The sequence below is a fragment of the Eumetopias jubatus genome, unplaced genomic scaffold (assembly GCF_037043125.1).
Source record: "Eumetopias jubatus isolate StellerSeaLion01/CBP00866 unplaced genomic scaffold, mEumJub1_p1.0 scaffold_7, whole genome shotgun sequence".
In the NCBI taxonomy this organism is placed as follows: Eukaryota; Metazoa; Chordata; class Mammalia; order Carnivora; family Otariidae; genus Eumetopias; species Eumetopias jubatus.
The window spans coordinates 30836008-30857398 of NW_028274813.1; the positions used below are offsets into that span (position 1 = coordinate 30836008).

At 40.7% G+C, this 21391-nt stretch overlaps 1 protein-coding gene and 1 pseudogene across 1 annotated transcript in view; both read left to right on the forward strand.

The window, feature by feature from the left end:
- The first annotated feature begins 16422 nt into the window (after window positions 1-16422).
- LOC114208484 (ragulator complex protein LAMTOR1 pseudogene) lies at window positions 16423-16881 on the forward strand (annotated as a pseudogene).
- Window positions 16882-18148: 1267 nt separating this feature from the next.
- The window catches only part of SYNJ2BP (synaptojanin 2 binding protein), a 35528-nt gene continuing 32285 nt past the window's right edge, over window positions 18149-21391 (forward strand). Inside the window, exon 1 of the mRNA XM_028126490.2 lies at window positions 18149-18329. Within this exon, the coding sequence (XP_027982291.1) occupies window positions 18266-18329 (64 nt within the window). The 5' untranslated portion in view covers window positions 18149-18265. The remainder of the gene's footprint in view (window positions 18330-21391) is intronic.

A 21391-nucleotide genomic window follows, 5' to 3' on the forward strand; every position in this document is an offset into this window, starting at 1 on the left:
ATCTGATAGGAGAAAGAATAATCATATCATCTTAAAGTAATTCTCCATAAACTTCCTCTTAATTATAAAAAGAAATATAGTCACTTTTTAGTAGAGCCATCTACTGGACAACACTGTAACCAAGTGTTCAAAGTTAACATAACCAATAATTGGACTGACCAACATCTTGTGCCTACTGATAATATGGACTGAAATGGACATAACATCACTTTTGTGGTACTGCTTCTAAAAATAAAGCAGTACCTAAACTACAATGGATGGGTTTTCTACAAAATGATTGTTCTGTGTTCTTGTCATGAGAGACAATGAAAGACTAAGGAACTGGTCCAGGTTAAAGGAGATTTAAGAGATATGGCAACTGAATGGAGTGTGTGATCCTTGAACTTTAAACAGGGAAAAAAAGATGTAAAGGGCATTTAGGGAACAGTTGACAAACATAGTCTGTGAAATAGATAATAGTATTGTATCAATATTAAAAATCCTGATTTTGATAACTATACTGTACTCACGTACCAGAATGCCTTTTCATGTATGTATCTGTCCCTATGTGTCTTTCTTCCTCCATTCCTCCTTGCTTTCCTTTCTTTTGTCCCATCTTCTTTGTATTAATCTATGCAGAGAATATATATGTGTGTACCTGTACATATGTATGTGCCTATAGGTATATGTGTGTATGCACATGCATGTGTGTGTGTGTATGTGTATTTTTTTCACATACCAAGAAAGCAAGTGCACGAGAGTGAGTGAGAGAGAGGAGAAAGTGAAGGGGGGTAAATTATAAGAAACTGGAGAAGTGGGTAAAAGGTATATGGAAGTTCTGGACGCAGCCGGGACGGTAGCTGCGGCGCGGACCGGAGGAGCCATCTTGTCTCGTCGCCGGGGAGTCAGGCCCCTAACTTGAAGAAGCCCTGGCGCGCCCTCCCCGCCTCCCCGGTCTGAAAAAGACACTGATCTACACTGCCAGTCATTCCCTTTAATCCTGTCAAACGCAGTCAAAATGAGGGGCTTAAGGTGAGGATGATCATCTCTTCAAGAGTCTAATGTACGCTGTGTATAAGAACTGATGGTTGAAAATGAAGAAAGCCTAAAACTCAAACCTAGGATCTTAACTACTATCTCCCTGCCTCAGATCTCAATCTAAGTCTTTCAGCAACACCATCCAACCAATCTAAGGCCTTGTTTATAAGCTGATTTTCAGAGATGGGCTGAGTTTCAGAAGATGGAGACTTGATTACCAAAGAGAGTAGGGCCAACCTTCATGAACCTGGCTCTCCCAACCTTGTCATTCCCAGATGTAGCATAGACGCCTCAACAGAACCTCAAGTCTGAATTGAGAATATAGCCTTCTACTGAGCTGAAAGTTCTGGGGCAGATAAACAGAAAAATGAAACTGCTATACCTGACTGGCCCTTTAAGATCAGAAAATCGTATCCAGAGTAAACCCTAAGGAATGACCCTGGAGTACTCAGGGTAAAAACTAATTTACAGAGCTTCGATATCAATCTACCCATTTTTCCAGATCACATCCTGGCTATTGGTGTGGCTAGCCCTGCTGAAGGTACCCTGTTTGCCTGTTTAGACTCAGCCCTTGTATGCCTTTTTTTGACATTTTGGCAATCAGACTGGCTGTGCATGAGAGAACTACAACTGGTATCAGCCTATCTTACACTCAGTTCCACCAAGGAGTTTTGAATAGAAGCAACTTGCATCTCTCTCTCTCTCTCTCTCTCACACACACACACACACACACACACCCAGGACTCAATGTCCTGGAAGGGCATTAACAACTGGAAGGGCTGTGCTATATACTACTTGACCAGCAGCCTTTTTTTTTTTTAAGTGCAGAGTAAGCCTCTACACCTATATATATTTCATCATTTTTAGCACTTGAGACCCCTTCTACCAGATCTGAAGGACTACAGATTGAAAGCACTGTCCATTCCTCTCTTCTGCAGTAATACAGAGGTGACAGAAATGTACCAGTTCACCTTGGCAAAAGACTAAAGGAATGCAAGAAAAGTTTTCCACTGAACTTAAAACTTACACTGACTTAATAGCCTCACAGAACTATTTGCCAGGGGGAGGCTTATTGTCCTGTGTTGTGTCTGCAAGATGGTTGGGCTCTCAGATTCAAGGCCACTGAGTTTACTTCTGTTGAAACACTATTGCATCATCCAAAGTATGCTATTAGACACAGTTATTCCATTCAAATGGATTACAAGCTTCCTGAGTACAGGACAAACTTACTCCTCATGATGTTTTTTTCAGAATACTTTTATTGTCAAGAAAGTAACAAATGCCAGCTGTTAGTGAACAGATACTAAACTTTTTCAGTATTATGGGTCATACTGACATCAGTTGTTTTTGATTGACCAGCATCCATTCCATCTCTTTGTAGTAACTCTGTGATGTTTCTTGGAACCACTTTTCTGTATCTTCAGTCCACATGATTCAGACAGTCTGGCCTAACTTGAAGCTTCATGGGTGGACATGTAATTCAGACCTGATCAATCAGCATAGTCCATTCTTTCACCATAAAGATTGGTTCTGGAATGGTCGTGTGATCCAAGTTGGTCCAGTGATACTCAGCCCTAGGAGTTCTACTGAACTGTGGAGGAGAAGCTCAGAAGCTCTCTTTACTGAGGTTGCTTGGCTTTGTAATATGAAAAGCTCAAACCAACAGGGCCCACCATGTCAAATGAGCCAGAGAATGAAGCCAGTGCAGAGCCAAATGATGGAGAGACTTGAGTCCTGATGACAATGTTTGTGCCCCTGGATCCAACCGTGCCTGAAGCTAGTATATCCCTATGGACTTTTCAGTTATGTGAGCCAATAAATACCATTTTTTGCTTTAAAAAAAAAAGGTATATGGAAGTTCTGTGTAGTCTTCTTGCAACTTCTCTGTAAGAACGAATATTTCCTATATGAAAAAAGAAAAACATTCCAATAGAAAAATGGACAAAGAGCAAGACTTTTCAGATAAATAAAAAGGGTAACAATTAAACAGAGCCATAAATATATGAAAATAATCTCAACGGCATACATAAGTGAAAAATTCAAATTAAAATAAAATATTATTTTCCACTTATCATTTTGACAAGGATGTAAGGGTGTGATGCTAATTCCAGTATTGAAAACAGCATTGTCACATAATGTTCACAGAAGGATAATTGGTGAAAGCTCTTTGAAATAAAATTTGGTAATATTTTTCACAAATTAGTACATACCTACCCTACCCTTTGACCTGGAAGATCCCTTTCTAGAAATTTTATTCTCCTACGACACACTACTCTGAATTTTCACTTACAATTGTTTGTTGTAGGAATAAAACTTTAAATAACCAAAATACCTATTAATGGAAATGAAAATCTTTTTTTTCTTTTTTTTAATGGGCAGCAAAGCAAGGTTTATTGAGCTATAGCAAAGTGATAGTACAAAGCTCCTGGGGAGGTAGGGGACCCAAGAGGGTTGCCCTTTTTTCTTTTTTTTTAAGATTTTATTTATTTACTTGTCAGAGAGAGAGAGAGCGCACACACACACAAGCAGGGGAAATGGCAGGCAGAGGGAGAAGCAGGCTCCCCAGTGAGCAAGGAGCCCAACGTTGAGCTCGATTCCAGGACCCTGGGATGATGACCTGAGCCAAAGGCAGACGCTTAACCAAATGAGCCACCCAGATGTCCCAGTAGAAACTAAAATCTAATGAAACATCTATAATGTGAACTATATACTCTGGATAGTATATGGATCAAAGTACACGGCCTAAATATACTGCTAAATAAGCAAATCAAGTGGCATATAATTCTAGTGTGGGAAGTAACATTCCGATACTTCCCACCATGTATGCCTCTCAATCTACAGGAAACTCCAGCTCTCTCAACCCCACAAATACCTGCTTAATAAACAACTTTATCTGATGGGTCAGGGTTTGACCCTCTTAGAACCAACTTTATAGGCCAAGGCTCCCTAGCTGTTCTTGGACCCACTCTGCCCATCCTCCCAGGGGCAGGTTGTAGTCCCCATTCATGCAGCAACAGTGTTAGCCATACCTCTCCAGGAAAGCCCTCAGGGTACTTACTCACGTGTATATTTTACATTTCTCATCTTCAGCCTCATATAGAAGCTGTATTTTCTGACACAGTTTTATGGGAAGCACTAATGTTGGGGGCTTGGGCGTACTTGCTCAAATTAACAAAATTGGTACCAGTTTGTGAATTACCTAGTTGTAATATACCTATCATTTTATGTTTTCTCCATTAGAAAGAATCCAGGAGAAAGAGGTGTGCTAGTATTATTTGGGTCACCTAGCATTTATTTATTTTTATTTATTTATTTATTTAATTTATTTATTTATATTAACATATAATGCATTATTTGTTTCAGGGGTACAGGTACGTGATTCATCAGTCTTACACAACACCCAGCACTCAGCACAACACATACCCTCCCCAGTGTCCATCACCCAGCCGCCCCATCCTTTCCACCCCCCTCCACTCCAGCAACCCTTAGTTTGTTTCCTGAGATTAAGAGTCTCTTATGGTTTTTCTTCCTCTCTTGTTTCTTCTTGTTTCATTTTTCCCCTCTCTTCCCCTATGATCCTCTGCCTTATTTCTCAAATTCCACATATCAATGAGGTCATATCATAATTATCTTTCTCTGATTGACTTATTTCACTTAGCATAATACCCTCTAGTTCCATCTACATCATTGCAAATGATAAGATTTCATTTCCTGATGGCTGCATAATATTCCATTGTGTATATGAAACACATCTTCTTTATCCGTTCATCTGTCAATGGACATCTGGGCTCTTTCCATTGTTTGGCTATTGTGGACATTGCTGCTATAAACATTGGGGTGCACGTACCCCTTCAGATTACTACATTTGTATCGTTGGGGTAAATACCCAGTAGTGCAATTGCTGGGTCGTAGGGTAGCTCTATTTTTAACTTCTTGAGGAACCTCCATCCTGTTTTCCAGAGTGGCTGCACAAGCTTGCATTCCCACCAACTGTGTAGGAGGGTTCCCCTTTCTCCGCATCCCCACCAACATCTGTCATTTCCTGACTTGTTAATTTTAGCCATTCTGACTGGTGTGAAGTGGTATCTCATTGAGTTTTTGATTTGGATTTCCCTGATGCCACATGATGTTGAGCACTTTTTCGTGTGTCTGTTGGCCATTTGGATGTCTTTGCAGAAATGTCTGTTCATGTCTTCTGCCCATTTCTTGATTGGATTATTTGTTCTCTGTGTTCTCTGGCTGTTGAGTTAGATAAATTCTTTATAGATTTTGGATACATATCTTCTCCCATTCTGTTGGTTGTCTTTTGGTTTTGTTGACTGTTTCCTTTGCTGTGCAAAAGCTTTTTATCTTGATGAAGTCCCAATAGTTCATTTTTGCCCTTGCTTCCCTTGCCAGGTCACCTAGCATTTATAATGTGGCACATTAAAGAAACTGTTTGGGTGTGTATTGTGTGTTTGTATGTTTTGCTAGTTATTCACTTGTATCACAGCAGTAGGCCTACTCTTCTCTAGTACTGCTTAATGCTGGAGCTGGGACTCTACAAACTACATTTCCCATCGACACCTGCCTTCTGGTCAGATTTTGCCAGCTTGGAAACATTGACAACATTTTAGATTTGACCACCAAATCAGTCATGTAAGAAATTGTTGAGCTGAGTCATGGAATCTTCCAGTACTAAAGATGTTCTAAAGAACCAGCCTGGGTGGCTCAGTCGGTTAAGTGTCTGCCTTCGGCTGGGGCCATGATCTCAGGGTTCTGGGATTTAGCCCTGCATTACGCTCCCTGTTCATCAGGGAGTCTGCTTCTCCCTCCCTCTGCCTCTGCCTCTGAATCATTCTCTCTCTTTCAAATAAATAAATAAAAAAAATCTTTTTAAAAACAGAAACAAGGTTTATTGAGTGATAGCAAAGTGATAGTACAAGCTCCCAAGGAGGGAGGGGACCTGAGGGGGTTGCCAATAAATAAAATCTTAAAAAAAAAAAGAACAAGTGGGAAAATAGGAAGCATTTATAGTAAAATTTCCCTCCTCTACTTATTTTAGTTTTGTTAGGTTCTTTTCTTGGATTTAAATGTAACTCACTGAAACCCACATCATGAATGGTTCTTTTTCTCACAGAAACTCTATTAGGTTTTTGGAGAGAAAAGGAAAGCTGAGGAGAAAAATGGGTGGAGAGCACCATTTAATCGGTACCTACTAAGTGCTAATATTCACTCTATAACATATTGATCACAAGATAGTGACGAAGATTTCCACTGTAAAACTGACCAAAGCTTAGAGTAGTTAAAAACACATTGCTCAACAACCTACAAAAGTCCAAATACTCTTTGAAAGAACAAGACTGTAGAATCACTTTACTTTATTTCAAGATCTATAAGAACAATAGTAATCAAGATGTAGGGGCACCTGGGAGACTCAGTCAGTTAAGCATCTGCCTTCGGCTCAGGTCATGATCCCAGGGTCCTGGAATCGAGCCCTGTGTCAGGTTCCCTGCTCAGCGGGGAGTCTGCTTCTCCTTCTGCTTCTACCACTCCCCCCACCATTTGTGCTCTCTCGCTCTCAAATAAATAAGTAAAATCTTAAAAAAAAAAAAAAAAGATGGTGTGGTGTCAATGGCTTCAGAATTGATACACCCATCAAAGAACAGAATCCAGAAATAGATCCACACTTCACACCACTGGTTTCCTGACTAAACACAAAGATAATCCAATGGCAGGAGGGGGATTATAAGTTATGTACTATTTTGTATCAGATTTTTTCTAACATGGTGTTCTTGAGATTCATCAATTTTATTGCACTGATTGAATGTTTTATTCTTTTATTGCTGAGTAGTATCCTTTCATAAAAATAGACTACATGTATACACTTACCCATTCTCCTCTTGATGGATATTTGAGTTGTTTCTAATTTGGAGCTGTTATGAAAAAGTAGTTAAAAACATTCTGGAAAGAAAAGAAAAGAAGAGGAGAGGAGAGGAGGGAAGGGGAGGGGAGAGGAGGGGAGGGGAGGGGAAGGAAGAGAAAAGAAACAAAACATAGGCAAGAGTTTGCAAGTTGGGAAAAGGGATTTCCTTCCTGTTTGTAACCTTTGTCAGCATTTCTCTAGCAGCAAAATGCAGCTCTGGCTCCCATCTCCACCTTGTTTTGGTGACTTCATTGCCAGCAGTGCTGTCCCACCTGAGATGTACTGCCATTAGCTACCTGTGAGCCCTGGGTGGGTAATTCTCTTTACAGGCACACCTCAGAGACACTGCGGGTTTGGTTCCAGACCACCGCCATAAAGTGAATATTGCCATAAAATGAGTCAAATGAATTCTTTGGTTTCCCAGTGCATACAACAGTTATAATTGTTTACACTACAATGTAGTCTAAATGTGCAATACATTATGTCTAAAAGGAAACAATGTACATACCTTAACTTAAAAGTACTTTATTGCAAAAAATAAATAGTAAAGTGCTTCATTGCTAAATAATATTAACCATCATCTGAGGTTTCAGCGAGTTCCAATCTTTCTGCTGGCAGAAGGTCTTACCTTGATGTTGATGGCTCCTGAAGGTTTGGGTGGCTGTGGCAATTTCTTAAAATAAGACAACAATGAATTTGTCTTACAGTTTTCATTTTTTATTGTGCATATTTAAATTTCACCATTAATACTGAGCCTAAATAGATGCTGGCTTTATGTCAAGATTTTTGAAATGTAAAAAGAAAATGGACAGCTCTTAGGATATATAATACATTAAATAATTAGAGAATCTACAGAATGGTAAATTCTGACTCTACAACATCTACACATTTAGTGGCACAAATACAAATAAATTATAGGGACAGGAAGACATGTAAAACTTTGGGTTGCAATTGGAAGAAAAGCCTATTCAGAACTAAAGGGAGAGGTTCTTGGTTGCTGACAAGAATCTCCCCCTTGATCTCAGACTTTAGACGAATTAAGGAGTCAGTATACAAAAACTACTGAATTGTACAAAATCTCCATTAGTCAGAAAAAACAGTAGCAACATGATAGATGAAGGAACTGGCTCACGCCAATTTGGGTTGTGGGGGCTGGCCTGTCTGCAGTGAGCCGGAATGGCTGGGCTGGAAGTTGGAAACCTAATTGGAGGCTGCAGCTCAAGGTTCGGATCTTCAATAGAGTGGAACGGCAGGCTGGAAACAGTCCATAGGGGCAGAGTGGTTAGCGCATTCTTTGAAAGTCCTTATTTTCCAAACGTGGTCCTAGGATGCTTTCCTCAAACAGGGAAGACAACAATGAAGTTTGCTGCATCTGTTGACTCTTCCTTTCTCAAACAATTTCTCTGTAACACGTGATGCCATTTGATATCACAGTAGATACCACAGAACTTCTTTAAAAATTGGAGTTCTCTCAAATCCTGCTGCTGCTTTATCAACTAAATTTATGTAATAGTCTAAATCCTTCGTTGTCATTTCAGCAGTCTTCACCAGGGGTAAATCCCATGTCAAGAAACTCCTTTCTTTGCTCATCCATAAGCAGCAGCTCCTCATCCGTTTGCCTTATCACGAGATCACAGCAATTCAGTCCCATCTCCAGGCTCCATTTCTAATTCCAGTTCTCTTGCTGTTTCCATCACATCTGCAGTTACTTCCTCTACTGAAGTCTCGAACCCCTCGAAGTCATCCATGAGGGCTGGAATCAACTTCCAACATCCTGTTAATGTTGATATTTTGACCTCTTCCCATGAATTTCAAATGTTTTCAATGCCATCTAGAATGGCGGATTCTTTCCAAAAGTTTTTTGATTTATTTTGCCCAGGTCCATCAGAGGAATTGCTATCTATGGCAACTATAGACTTCTGAAATATATTTCTTAAATAATAAGACTTGAAAGTTGAAATTACTTCTCAATCCATGGGCTGTAGAGTGGATGTTGTGTTAGGAGGCATGAAACCAACATTAATCTCATTGTACATCTCCATCAGAACACTTGGATACATTATCACTGAGCAGTAATATTTTAATAGGAACCTTTTTTTGAACAGTTGGTCTCAACAGTAGGCTTAAAATATTCAGTAAACCATGTTGTAAACAGATGTGCCATCAACCAGGCTTTGTTGTTTCATTTATAAAGCACAGGCAGGGGGCACCTGGGCGGCTCAGTTGGTTAAGCTTCTGCCTTCGGCTCAGATCATGATCCTGCGGTCCTGGGATCAAGCCCTGCATCTGCATCCAGCTCCCTGCTCAGGGAGGAGTCTGCTTCTCCCTTTCCCTCTGCCCCTTCTCATGCTCTTTCTCTTTCTGTCTCAAATGAATAAATGAATGAATAAATTAAATGAATAATAAATAAATAAAATGAATAAATAAAAATGAACGAATAAATGAATAAATAAAATCTTAAAAAAATAATAAAGCACAGGCAGAACAGATTTAGCCTAACTCTTAAGGGCCCTAGGATTTTCAGAATGGTCAATGAGCATTGGCTTCAATTAAAGTCACCTGGTGTGTTAGCCTCTAACAAGAGAGTCAGCCTAGCCTTTGAAGCTTTGAAGCCAGGCAATGACTTCTCCTCTCTAGCTATGAAAGTTCCAGATAGCATGTTCTTCCAATAAAAAGCTGTATCATTGTATTATATGGATGGAGGTTTCTGTGATTTGTCCTGCCTAACTGACAATCCCGACCTGCAGGTAGGCAGGCAGGCTAAAGAATGTTGTGAGACTTGTGCTGCACAAGTGACCTTGGGAGTCTCGTTAGGTAACATTAGCTGGCCTCCAGGTCAGACCTGGCCCTTCTGGTCTGGATGCCTAGAACTATAAATTTTGCCTTGCATCCTCTCTAGCCCCCAGAATGGAATCCAGGAGGGGAGGTGAACACACCTAGCCCAGGCTCCTTGAATATGTAAAGACATGATAATGCAGGTCACTCCAGACTGCAGGTAGGCAAACAAATGTTTAACTTTAGACCCCGTCATTTGCCCTTTAAACGCGGCCTTTATGGGGATGGTGAGTTGGGAGTCTCCCTGAGGGGAGGATGCTCTGCCCAGGCCTCTCAATCAGGACTCCAGCCTGGCTGTCTCCACAGGGCTTCCCCAGCTAATGAGGTTGGATGTTGTAAGTACCAGATTTGATGTAACTTTGTCTTATTCTCCTTTGCTGCTTACTGTTGCCCTCATCTATGTGTAGATATCTCTTTTCTTCTGTTTCTATTAGATTTTTATAAAATCAATAAAGTGGTTTTTTCCCTTTCAAACTGAGAGTACAGCTGCTCTGAATCTTTTCTTCAGAACAATCATTCACATTGAAAACCTCTTGTTTAGTGCAGCCACCTTCATGAATGATCTTAGCTGGATCTTCTGGATAACTTGCTGCAGATTCTCCATCAGCACTTGCTGCTTCGCCTTGCACTTTGATGTGATGGAGACGGCTTCCTTTCTTAAACCTCATGACTCAACCTCTGCTAGCTTCAGACTTTTCTTCACCTCTGTCAGCCCTCACAGAATTAAAAGGGTTAGGGCTCTGCTCTGGATTAGGCTTCGGCTTAAGGGAATGTTGTGGCTGGTTTGATCCTCTATCCAGACCACTAACCTTTCTCCATATCAGCAATAAGACTGTTTCACTTTCTTATCATTCCAGTGTTCACGGAGTAGCACTTTTAATTTCCTTCAAGAACTTTTCCTTTGCGGTCACAACTTGGCTAACAGTTTGACACAACAGGCCTAGCTTTTGGCCAGTCTTAGCTTTCTACGTGCCTTCCTTGCTAAGCTTAATCGTTTCTAGCTTTTTTAAAGTGAGAGACGTGTGACTCTTCCTATCACTTGAACACTGAGAGGCCATTGTAGGGTTATCAATTAGCCAAATTTCAATATTGTTGTATCTCAGGGAATGGGGAGGCCTGAGGAGAAGGAAAGAGATGGCAGAATGGCTGGTCGGTGGAGCAGTCAGAACACCCACAACATTTATCTATTGGGTTTGCCACCTTATATGGGTGCAGTTTGTAGTACCCCAAAACGATTACAATAGTAACATCAAAGATCACTGATTACAGATAACAATAACAAATATAATGATAATGAAAAAGTTTTAAAAATTGCAAGCTTATCAAAATGTGACACAGAGACATGAAATGAGCAAATGCTGTTGGAAAAATGGCGCTGATAGAGTTGCTCAATTCACGGTTGCCATAAACTTTCAATTTGTAAAAAGCACAATATCTGCAAAGTGCAAAAAGTGAATTGCAATAAAACAAAGTATGCCTGTATGAAGTAAATCCACTTAGTCTGAAATATTACCATGATTTCTGTTTTCATGACCAGACCTTGAAAGATATTTATATGTGCTGAGAACATCTAGACACTTGCATAAAAATTATTTAACAATGGTTCCCTTTAAAGAGTGCAACTGATAAAGCTGGAGGAAAGAAGAACTTTTACTTTTCATTTTATTCCTTCTGAATTCTGTTTTATATCTGCTACAAACTGTTTTATTCCTACTATAAACTTTGTTATGCTATCTGTAACCTATTTCACAATAGCACAATAGAATATATGCTTAGTTGCTTTAATCAGAAGTACCAACTTCAGTGAATACTGCCTAGGACTGAATCAAAAGCCTCTCCTCCAGAAATGATTACTACCAGCCTTTTAGCTATTTTTACTCTAATCAATACTAGAGGTTTGATTGATTAGCTTAGTGGATTTTAGATATAGGTTTTTGTTGTTCTACTGAATGAGGAATGACTTGAAAATTTTTTGAACTTTTGACAAAGTCATGGTTAAAAATTGATTATTTCCTTATTTTAAATATGTGAATCTGATATCTTTTCATATGATTTTTACAATTGTTTTCATTTTTAGTTATTTATAGAAAAACTTTTTTGCATGAATAAATGTGTTTGTGTTGTATTATTATCAGGACCAAACCAAACAAACAAGCAAAAAAAAAAAAAGTCATAAAGTATGATGTCTAGTAGAATTCCACTTTTTTGTCAAAAAATATCTAGATAGAGAGAGATAGGTAGATACATACATAGACAAGTATATATTTGTACCAGGACCTTCAGCTAAACATTTAAAAGTCTGATCTCATCATTTTCTTTCTCCAAGATCTCTAGTACACATAAAGCAACTAACCAGTCCCACACTCCATAAATGCTTTGACTAAAATATTCCATGGCATCAGATATATGACTTCAGGGGACCACTGATGATAATTCAAATAACCATTTTGAATGAATGCTACAGAAAACCAATTCCACATTCCCACCTTATGTTCTTTACCAATAACTCTATCATTCAGGACTCAGTCAGGTATGCAGAATCACTCTCAGTGTTTTAGGATAAGTGATCCACATTAAAAATTAGACTTTACACAACTGTGGAGTAAGTGGAAAGTAAAGGTCCAGAAGGGCATCCTGCTGCATCAGAGAAGGGATCGCCAACCAGCCAATCTGAAAAGCCACCCGCATCCAGCTTCTGAAGTAGGAATGTAAAAGGAAGTTGTTGCCTCTGTGTTCCTACCTCCTCTGTGTGTCCACACGCAAGTTTCTAGGGATAGGCCTGGGTCTGCTCTTGATCATCTTGGACAAGTTTTAGGAAGAAGAGTTAGAGATGGAACAGAGGGAAACAAGGATATGCTAGAACCCACCAGGCACCTCTGCATCTGTTCATCATCATACACAACTGCAAAAAGTACTTCCAAATCTACTAATCCACTTCTGCCTTCCAAACCAAATGTTTTTTCTTTGGTTAAAGTCTAAATTAGAGCCATGTAGTGAAACTTAGTTTGGGAAACTCAGTTTCTAGCTTAATTAAGTTGACACAGCACAACTCATCACAAGAACCATACTATTACTACTATTTTACTCTATTACTATTATTACTACTAATTCGTTAATTTCACCTTTTCTATGAAAAATGAATGTGAAATTCAGAAAATGTTTTTTAACGTAGTCAGTCAATCAGGGACCTATCTACATGCTTATCTTATGAAGTCTGACTAATTACAGCAAGCTACCAGGAATCCTAATTGCATCAGTCTCTGGGTTCTTTGGGAAAGGGAGGTGTATTAGAAAGACCATCAACACCTAAGTCCTAAATTCAAATTCTGATAATGCTTCTTTCTAGCCATGCGCTCTTAAGCAAGTTAAATTTTTCTTTGATCCTTAGCTTCCTCATCTACAAAATAGACTTACCTGTACTTACTCTGAAGGTTACTATGAGGGCTAAATCAAATAATATACTGAAACAAATCCACCTTGTCCCCACCATTAGTTAAATGATAGAGTGCACTCTAAGACTGACACTAGAATCAAGTTTCAGAAACCAAAAGATGATCAAGTCCGCACTATCATCAGGGAGTAGGCATGAGGGGAGAGCTGGTTTAGAAGGAATAAGGTATTCTGAGAAGGGATCTTATAGTCTAGTCAAGGATAACAGTTCATAGTGTTCTGTGAGAAATTGATCCTGTCACATATTCTCTGGTCCAGTTCCAGGACAATTAACTTATTTATTCATTCAACAAGTATTTAGTGAATAATCACTGTGTTTGATTATTACAACCACTGTCACTGTACAGGGGATATGAATAGGAAGACACAATTTGCACATCTAAAATGTAATGCAGGAAGGGTTGAAGATGGTGGTGTAGGAAGACTATGAACTCACCTTTTCCCACAGACACGCAGAATCTACACCTACATACAGAGTCATGCCTCCTGAGAAAGAACTGAGGGCTGATGAAACAGCTCTGCACAACAAAGAATAGGGGCACCACACAGAGAAGAGACAGAGACACAATAATGACCAAAGCCCCACACCTGGTGCTATGAACTGCGGGGCAGGGTAAGGGGTGGGATATCACTGAGTGGCCCGTGCACAGATTCACCTAAGCTGGAACACAGCAAAAAAACCAAAACAAAAAACAAAAAACAGTGGTTTAAAGGGCAATTAGACTGTAAGTGAAGGAAACCCATTTATGAATCCTTGAGTGTACACCAAACAGTTGGGGAAGTATTGGAACTCTCTCTGAGGTTGGAGCTGCTGGTGAGCACCATTGTTTACATTGTCCCTCCATTTTGATAGTGCAGATGGGAGCAGCAACTGGGCGCTCTAGCTAGTCTGCTCCCTCAGTGGGCCCTGGGCCATTAGCCCATACCAGCTTCAGCTGTTCCACAAAAGTGGCTCCCCAATTATGCCTCCTATAGCTCCAGCCTTCCCACCAAGGCTGCCCTGGCAAGGAACACACCAGGACACCCCTGGCCTCTGCCCACTCCAGCTCCAGCTGACTCACTAAGGCAGCCCAGGCACACAACATCCCAGGACACCCCAAGCCCATGCCTGCTTCAGCTTCAGCCATTCCCCAAAGTGCCTCCTGCATGGAGGGCCACACTTATTCCAGCCCCAGCTGTCCTACCAGGGCAGCCCTTGTGCAAAGCACCCTGGGATCCATTGGCTTATGCCCACTTCAGCTCCAGCTGCCCCTCCAGGGTAGCCCTAGTGTGGAGTGCCCTGGAATCACCCAGCCCGAGCCCACCACAGCTCCAACCAGCCAGTCAAAGTCAAAAGGCATGTGTAGTCTACACAGTGGATATTCCCATACAAACCCACTCCCTCAAGACTGGCAGAGGTTTGTTTCGCCTAACCCCCAGAAACAAACACAGAAGGTCAGACAAAATGAAGAGACAGAGGAATATACTCAAAATGAAAGAATAAGACAAAACTTCAGAAAAAGAACTAATGTAATAGAGATAAACAATCTACCTGATAAAGAATTCAAAGTGATGTTCATAAAGATGCTTACCACATGAGAGAAGACTGAATGAATTCGATGAGAACTTCAATAAAGAGATAGAAAATATAAAAAAAGAACCAGTCAGAGCTGAAGCAAACAATAGCTGAAATGAAAAATTAATCATTAATTGAAGAAGAGATAAAGAATTTTCCAGACAAACAAAAGTTAAATGAGTCCATCACCACTAAACTGGTCTTTTTTTTTTTTTAAGATTTTATTTATTTATTTGAGAGAGAGAATGAGATAGAGAGAGAGCATGAGAGGGGAGAGGGTCAGAGGGAGAAGCAGACTCCCTGCTGAGCAGGAAACCTGATGTGGGACTCGATCCTGGGACTCCAGGATCATGACCTGAGCCGAAGGCAGTTGCTTAACCAACTGAGCCATCCAGGCACCCACCACTAAACTGGTCTTACAAGAAATGTTAAAGAGACTTCTTTAAGTGGAAAAGAGAAGACCATAACTAGAAGTAAGAAAATTATGAAATAAAAACATTTCATTGGTAAAAGCAAACATATAATAAAGGTAGTAGATCGATCACTTATAAAACTAGTATAAAGGTTGAAAGACAAAAGTAAAATCAATTATATCAAAAAATGAGTAAAGGGATTCATAAAGAGATATAAAGTATGATATATATATATATAAAACATGGAGGGGGGAAGTATAAGTGTGCTTTTAGAATGTGTTCAAACTTAAGTGACCATCAGCTTAATATGGACTGTTACACACTTAGAATTTTATATATGAACCTCATGGTAACAAACTGAGAACCTATGATAGATATACAAAAAATAAAAAGGAATCCAAGCATAACACTAAAGTCATCTATCACAAGGGAAGAGAGTAAGAAAAAGGAGCAGACAACTACAGAAAACAACAAAATGGCAACAAAGTACATGCCTGTCAATTAATTACTTTAAATGTAAATGGTCTAATGCTCCAATCAAAAGACAGACATAAGGTGATTGAATACATTTAAAAAAAAAGACCCATCTGTATGTTGTCTACAAGGGACTCACTTCAGGCCTAAAGACACACATAGACTGAAACTTATGGAAAAAGACATTCCATGCAAATGAAAGTGAAAATAAAAAAGCTGAGGTAGCAATACTCGTATCAGACAAAATAGACTTTGTTTACTTATTTTTAAATTTAAATTCAATTAATTAACATATAATGTATTATTAGTTTCAGAGGTAGAGGTCAGTGATTCGTCAGTGTTATATAACACCCAGTGCTCATGACATCACGTGCCCTCCTCAATGTCCATCACCCAGTTACCCCATCCCTCCACCCGCCTCCCCTCCAGCAACCCTCAGTTTGTTTCCTATGATTGAGAGTCTCTTTCGGTTTGTCTCCCTCTCTGATTTCATCTTGTTTTATTTTTTCCCTTATGATCCTCTGTTATGTTTCTTAAATTCCACATATCAGTGAGATCATATGATAATCATCTTTCTCTGATTGACTTATTTCACTTACCACAAAATAGACTTTAAAACATAGAGGAATAAGGGCAACTGCGTGCTCTGGGAAGGGCTAGGTGGGGAGGCGGGTGGCTGCTTGCTGGATGCAGCCACAGGTCATGTGACTGAAGGGATCCTAACGGATGCCGGCCCTCCTCCCCTGGCCTGAGCGCCCAACAGGACCCCAGCTATGGGGTGCTGCTACAGCAGCGAGAACGAGTACTCGGACCAGGACCAAGAGGAGCGGAAGCTGCTGCTGGATCCTAGCAGCCGCCCTGCCAAAGCCCTCAAAGGAGCTGAACCCAACTACCACAGCCTGCCTCCCACTCGCACAGATGAGCAGGCCCTGCTCTCCTCCATCCTTCCTAAGACAGCCAGTAACATCATTGACGTGTCTGCTGCGGACTCCCAGGGCATGGAGCACTACAGCACCCGCTTGGCTGTGCTGAGCCACAGCCTGACCCACTGGAAGAAGCTGCCGTGGCGGCCATCTCTCACCAGCCAGCCCCACCAAGTGCTGGCCAACGAGCCCATCCCCTTCTCCGACTTGCAGCAGGTTTCCATGATAGCTGTTTATGCCTACAGGGCACTTTCTCAGATCCAAGTGGATGCAGAAGAGGAGCTGGTTGTACAGTTTGGGATCCCGTGAGGAGAAGGATCCTTGAACAAACTCTTCTCCTCTCTTTGCCCCGTCTCCATCCTGCCTCCTGGCTCCCGGCCTCTCTGCGGCTCACACAGTACCCTAACGTGCTACTAATCACAGAGAAGAGTGTGGAAGACGAGAAGAGTGAGGCTGGAAGCCTGTGCAAATGAAGATGGAGCAAGGAAGGGTAGAACGATTTGGGACTGGTGTTCAAAGCCCTGGCCAGAGATGGGGTGGGGGTCAAAAGGTTAGGGCCTAGTAGGTCTCCACAGTCCCTGGAAAAGTGGAGGTACCACTGTGAGGGTGACCCCTAGGGGGCGTATGGGGCCCCCTTCCTACCTTCTCTTGGCCTCACTCCTGTCTCCCTCTCCCTTGACTCGGTGCTCACATGCACCTCACTATGGTTTGTTACTACAATATTATTGGCTATATTCCCTATATTCATTACATCCCCATGACTTACTTATTTATAACTGGAATTTTGTACCTCTTTATCCCCTTCACCTATTTTGCCCACCCCCAATCCCTCCCACTCTGTTAACCAACAGTTTTTTCCCTTTATCTATGAGTCTATTTCTCTGTTTTGTTTATTCGTTTCATATTTCTTCATTGATGATTTGCTTTTCCCATTTCTATTTCCTCTCTTCTCTTGATATTCCATTCTCACTTATTTATACTTTACTTTTTTCACTTACGATATACTGCTTTTTATTATGATCATTTTATCCACTCATTCAATCAACATGTTGAGGAGGCTTGGAAGTGAGGGTGGCATGAGTCAAAGCTTTAAGTACCTGCTTGTCATAGTTTTATTTTTCCTTTGGATCGTGGCAATTAACTAACACAGGCGGCCACTACAGGGGTGACATACCGAAGAATGTATACAGCAAACTGTGTTAAGTCCTCTTACACGAGAACGTGCATGGAATGGACTGTATTTGCCTGGCTTTATAAAAGGGTGAGATCTCCTCTGGAGTCGCATTAGCGGATTGCCTGCGACGCCCCTCCTAATCTGAATAACAGAACTTACTTTTTCCCTCATGTTTGTAGCGGTTTTCTGAGATGTCAGGAGATTTTATGTTTAATTTCTCCTCGCCAATATCAATTAATTTGTGTCTCCGACCTTTACGACCCCCGCCCCCAACGGTAAGGTAGGACGGTAACCGACTCGCCGCCCAGCTCGCCGTGCGTGGCGCGGGCGGACGAGAGAAGCCGGGAGAACCACGACTCCCAGCATGCCCTGCGCTCCCAGCGCTCCCGGCGTCCTCTTCCGGTCTGCGGGCTGCTGAAACCGAGAGTGCGGTGCTGTGGGCGCCCCGCGGAGATTGGTTCACCTTCACCTGCGCGAGCCCCCGCCGACCCAGGTGGGAAGCCAAAAGAGCAGTGAGACATGAACGGAAGAGTGGATTATTTTGTCACTGAGGAGGAAATCAGTCTTACCAGAGGACCCTCGGGTATGTGCGGCACAGGTCGTCTCCGGGAGCAGGGTGCTTGAGGTTGTAATTGCAGAGCGGACACCTCTCCTCCTGAGCGCGATTCCTTTGGCCTTGGAGCCGGCAGGCCCCAGCCTAGAGGTTCCCTGCAACGCTCTGAGCACGTAGAAGACTATATTGGCATCCATCGTTAGCCCGACCCGGATCTGAGGAATCCACCTCATTTTTCAGTCGGATTATCACATGTATTTATAGTCAGGAAGGTTTGCGCGTGCTAATAGGCCTAGAAAGTTCTGCCCCAAAGCCTGCTTTTTAACACCACACCCCTCCTTCCGTTGCCTACTTTATCCCTTTTCCTGTGAGACTGTTCAGTAAAAATGGGAGCGTAAACGGTGTTGAGTAAATGCATAGCCGTTTTCTTGGTGCTAGAAATCCCTCCCTCCTCCTTTCCGTTTTTGGGAAATTAGAGTGTCAACTGGAATGCTAAAACGGAAAGAAACCTTAGAGATTTGCTACAGCACTTTTCAAACCTGGTTGTGCCTCAGAATTACCCAGGGTTTCTCGGTTTTGCTTTAAAAAAATATGTTAATTCCAAATAAAATCTTTTTTAAAAAATGTTAATTCCTAGGTCCCATCTCTAGGAATTTGGATTCAATGTAAGTTTTGTTTGGGTTTTTTTTTCTTTCTTTTTTTTTAAAAAACCACGTCCTGTGACTCTGATACCGCTAAATCCTCACTTAGTCCTCAGTCAGCTTTCCCCTCGAACCCCCCCGTTTCCACCAACGCTGTCTCTCCACTGGGCTCTTAACGCTACTTATGTGCAGCCTGCCTTGGGTTTTGTTGCCTTCCCTTTACAGCTGTCTAGTGTATGGATTAAGAGCTTTAGCTTTGGGATTATGTAGATCCATCTGGTATCTAACCTCTTACTAGAATTTTGACATTGGTTGACTGACTTTACTGGTAGAAGCTATGCCTTAGTTTCTCATCGGTAAAATGTGCCTGTTAATAGGCCCTATACTTCATAGGGTTATGAGAATGAAATGAGTTAATCTGTGTGAAACGTTCAGAACATGGCCTGACACCTGGAAAGCACTGTTTGTTTCCTACTGTTGTTATTGTTGATAGATGAATAACTAGATTAGTACCATAAATCCTGCTAAATACTGTTTTTCCAAGTCTTCAGTAACTCATCAAGTACTATGAGCTCTAGTTCTGAAATGTTTCTGTAAATCTTCTGCTCCTTTTTGCTCGCCGCTCCACTACCTACAACAGTCCATCATCTTTCCTCATGTGGAATTTTGCAATATCTTGACCACCACTTATAGACTATTCTTCATAAAGTATAGCTTTCAGAATCATCCATACTTTGTCTTTTTTTCTTGTTACACAAGATTGGAAGTCAGCTTTACTTATGGAAATGTAATTCATTCTAACCTGCATAATTTAGTGTCATGCTTCATAGGAGCTCCTAAACGTTTGTTGAATGCTCATTCAGTATGCCAGTTCTTTTAGATTCATTTTTCCTATTTTATGTAAATTTCTCGTTCTCTCACTCTTAATATTTATTGACTTTTGAGGCTAATACGGAAAAGCATTGTTAAGCCAAAAATCTGCTTTCCTGTACTTTTCATCCATAGGCACTCTAGGGCCAGTTAAAACAATGCTAGTTCCTTTTCTGATTGTCCTGCAAGTATTTAAAGTTGTTCTGCTCCTGTTTTGTCTGTTTCCTCTATAGCCTAGGTATCCCTAATTATAATATTAGCTGCCTTGATGTGATTTGGGATTTAATTCTTGTCTCTTAAGAATTTCACGTACTGTGATTAACATAACAATAAAAAAATTAAAAAAAAAGAAGAGGGAAGGGACAAGTAGAAAGGAAAAAAAAAGACTGCATTTGAAATAAACCCTGTGCATTTATATAAAAAAAAAAAAAAAGAATTTCACGTACTTTGACATGGTTCTTTTGCTGTGGCATCCACAATATTTCCAGGATCTCCTGACTACAGCAGAGCAGTACTCTGATACTATCTTGTGTGTTCAAGTCACTGAATATTTTTTTAAAGTTCAGTGTAATATCACTTCACATTTTTTTGGTGTTTGCATAGCAGGGTTGACTAATGTTCAGCTCACCATTTGCGAAAGTTCCTGATCCTCTTGATCTTGCAGACGTAAAGTTCCTGGTGTTGACATTTTTCTGAATCATTGGAGTTAGAACAAACTTCATGGTACTCCTTAAGAAGAATAATTATATCTAGCTAATATATTTCCCCCCAAAGTAGTTTAGTTTCTATAGTATATGTGTGTTTATTCACAATGAGTATTTATTCATCAGGTGACTCCTTGAATTTTCCTGAGTATTTTCAGGTCTTACTCATATAGGTTGGTAAACCTAAGAGTTTAGGAGAATAGAGCCACAAATTTAGGATTGAACTGGGATAAAAACAGTCATTTGACGTTTGCTTGCTTCAGTTAACAAGAGAATATTTCAAGTTTCTGTTTATCACCTCTCAAAACTAGTTACCTGGTATGTTGTACTTCTAAGAAGTCTCACATTCTGATTCAGCTTTTCTTCCTGTGTCATCTTGAGGGAAGAAGTCATTTATCACCACCAGAAACTTCCACTAACTTCGGTAGGCTCATAGAGATCTTTTGTTCTGTAGAAGAAATATGAAAAGCCTCTAGTTCTGAATATGCATTTCTGTTTGTAGGCAACATTGTCACTCTTTATGTACAACTTCTATGCAGAGACCCAATAGTTTAATCAGTTAACAACAACAACAAAAATGTATATTCTTTTGCACTTTTGTACCTGTGTTCTGCCAAGGGCAAGAGTCTTGGGATATTTTCAGTGTTTGGGCCCATTTTGTAAGGTAAATGAACTTATTCTGTCTGATCATGCTTACTGCAAGGGAAAGAATGAAATCTTGGGGAAGTTATGACAAAGAAGTGAGTATCTGGGGAGGCAGAAAGAAGCTTGGCATGTAGCATGGCATCTCTCCTATTCCTACCTCCTCAACTGTTTAAGGCGACACTTAGGCTGAATGACTTTGGAGGTGTCTTCCACTTCCAAGAGTTGATGATTT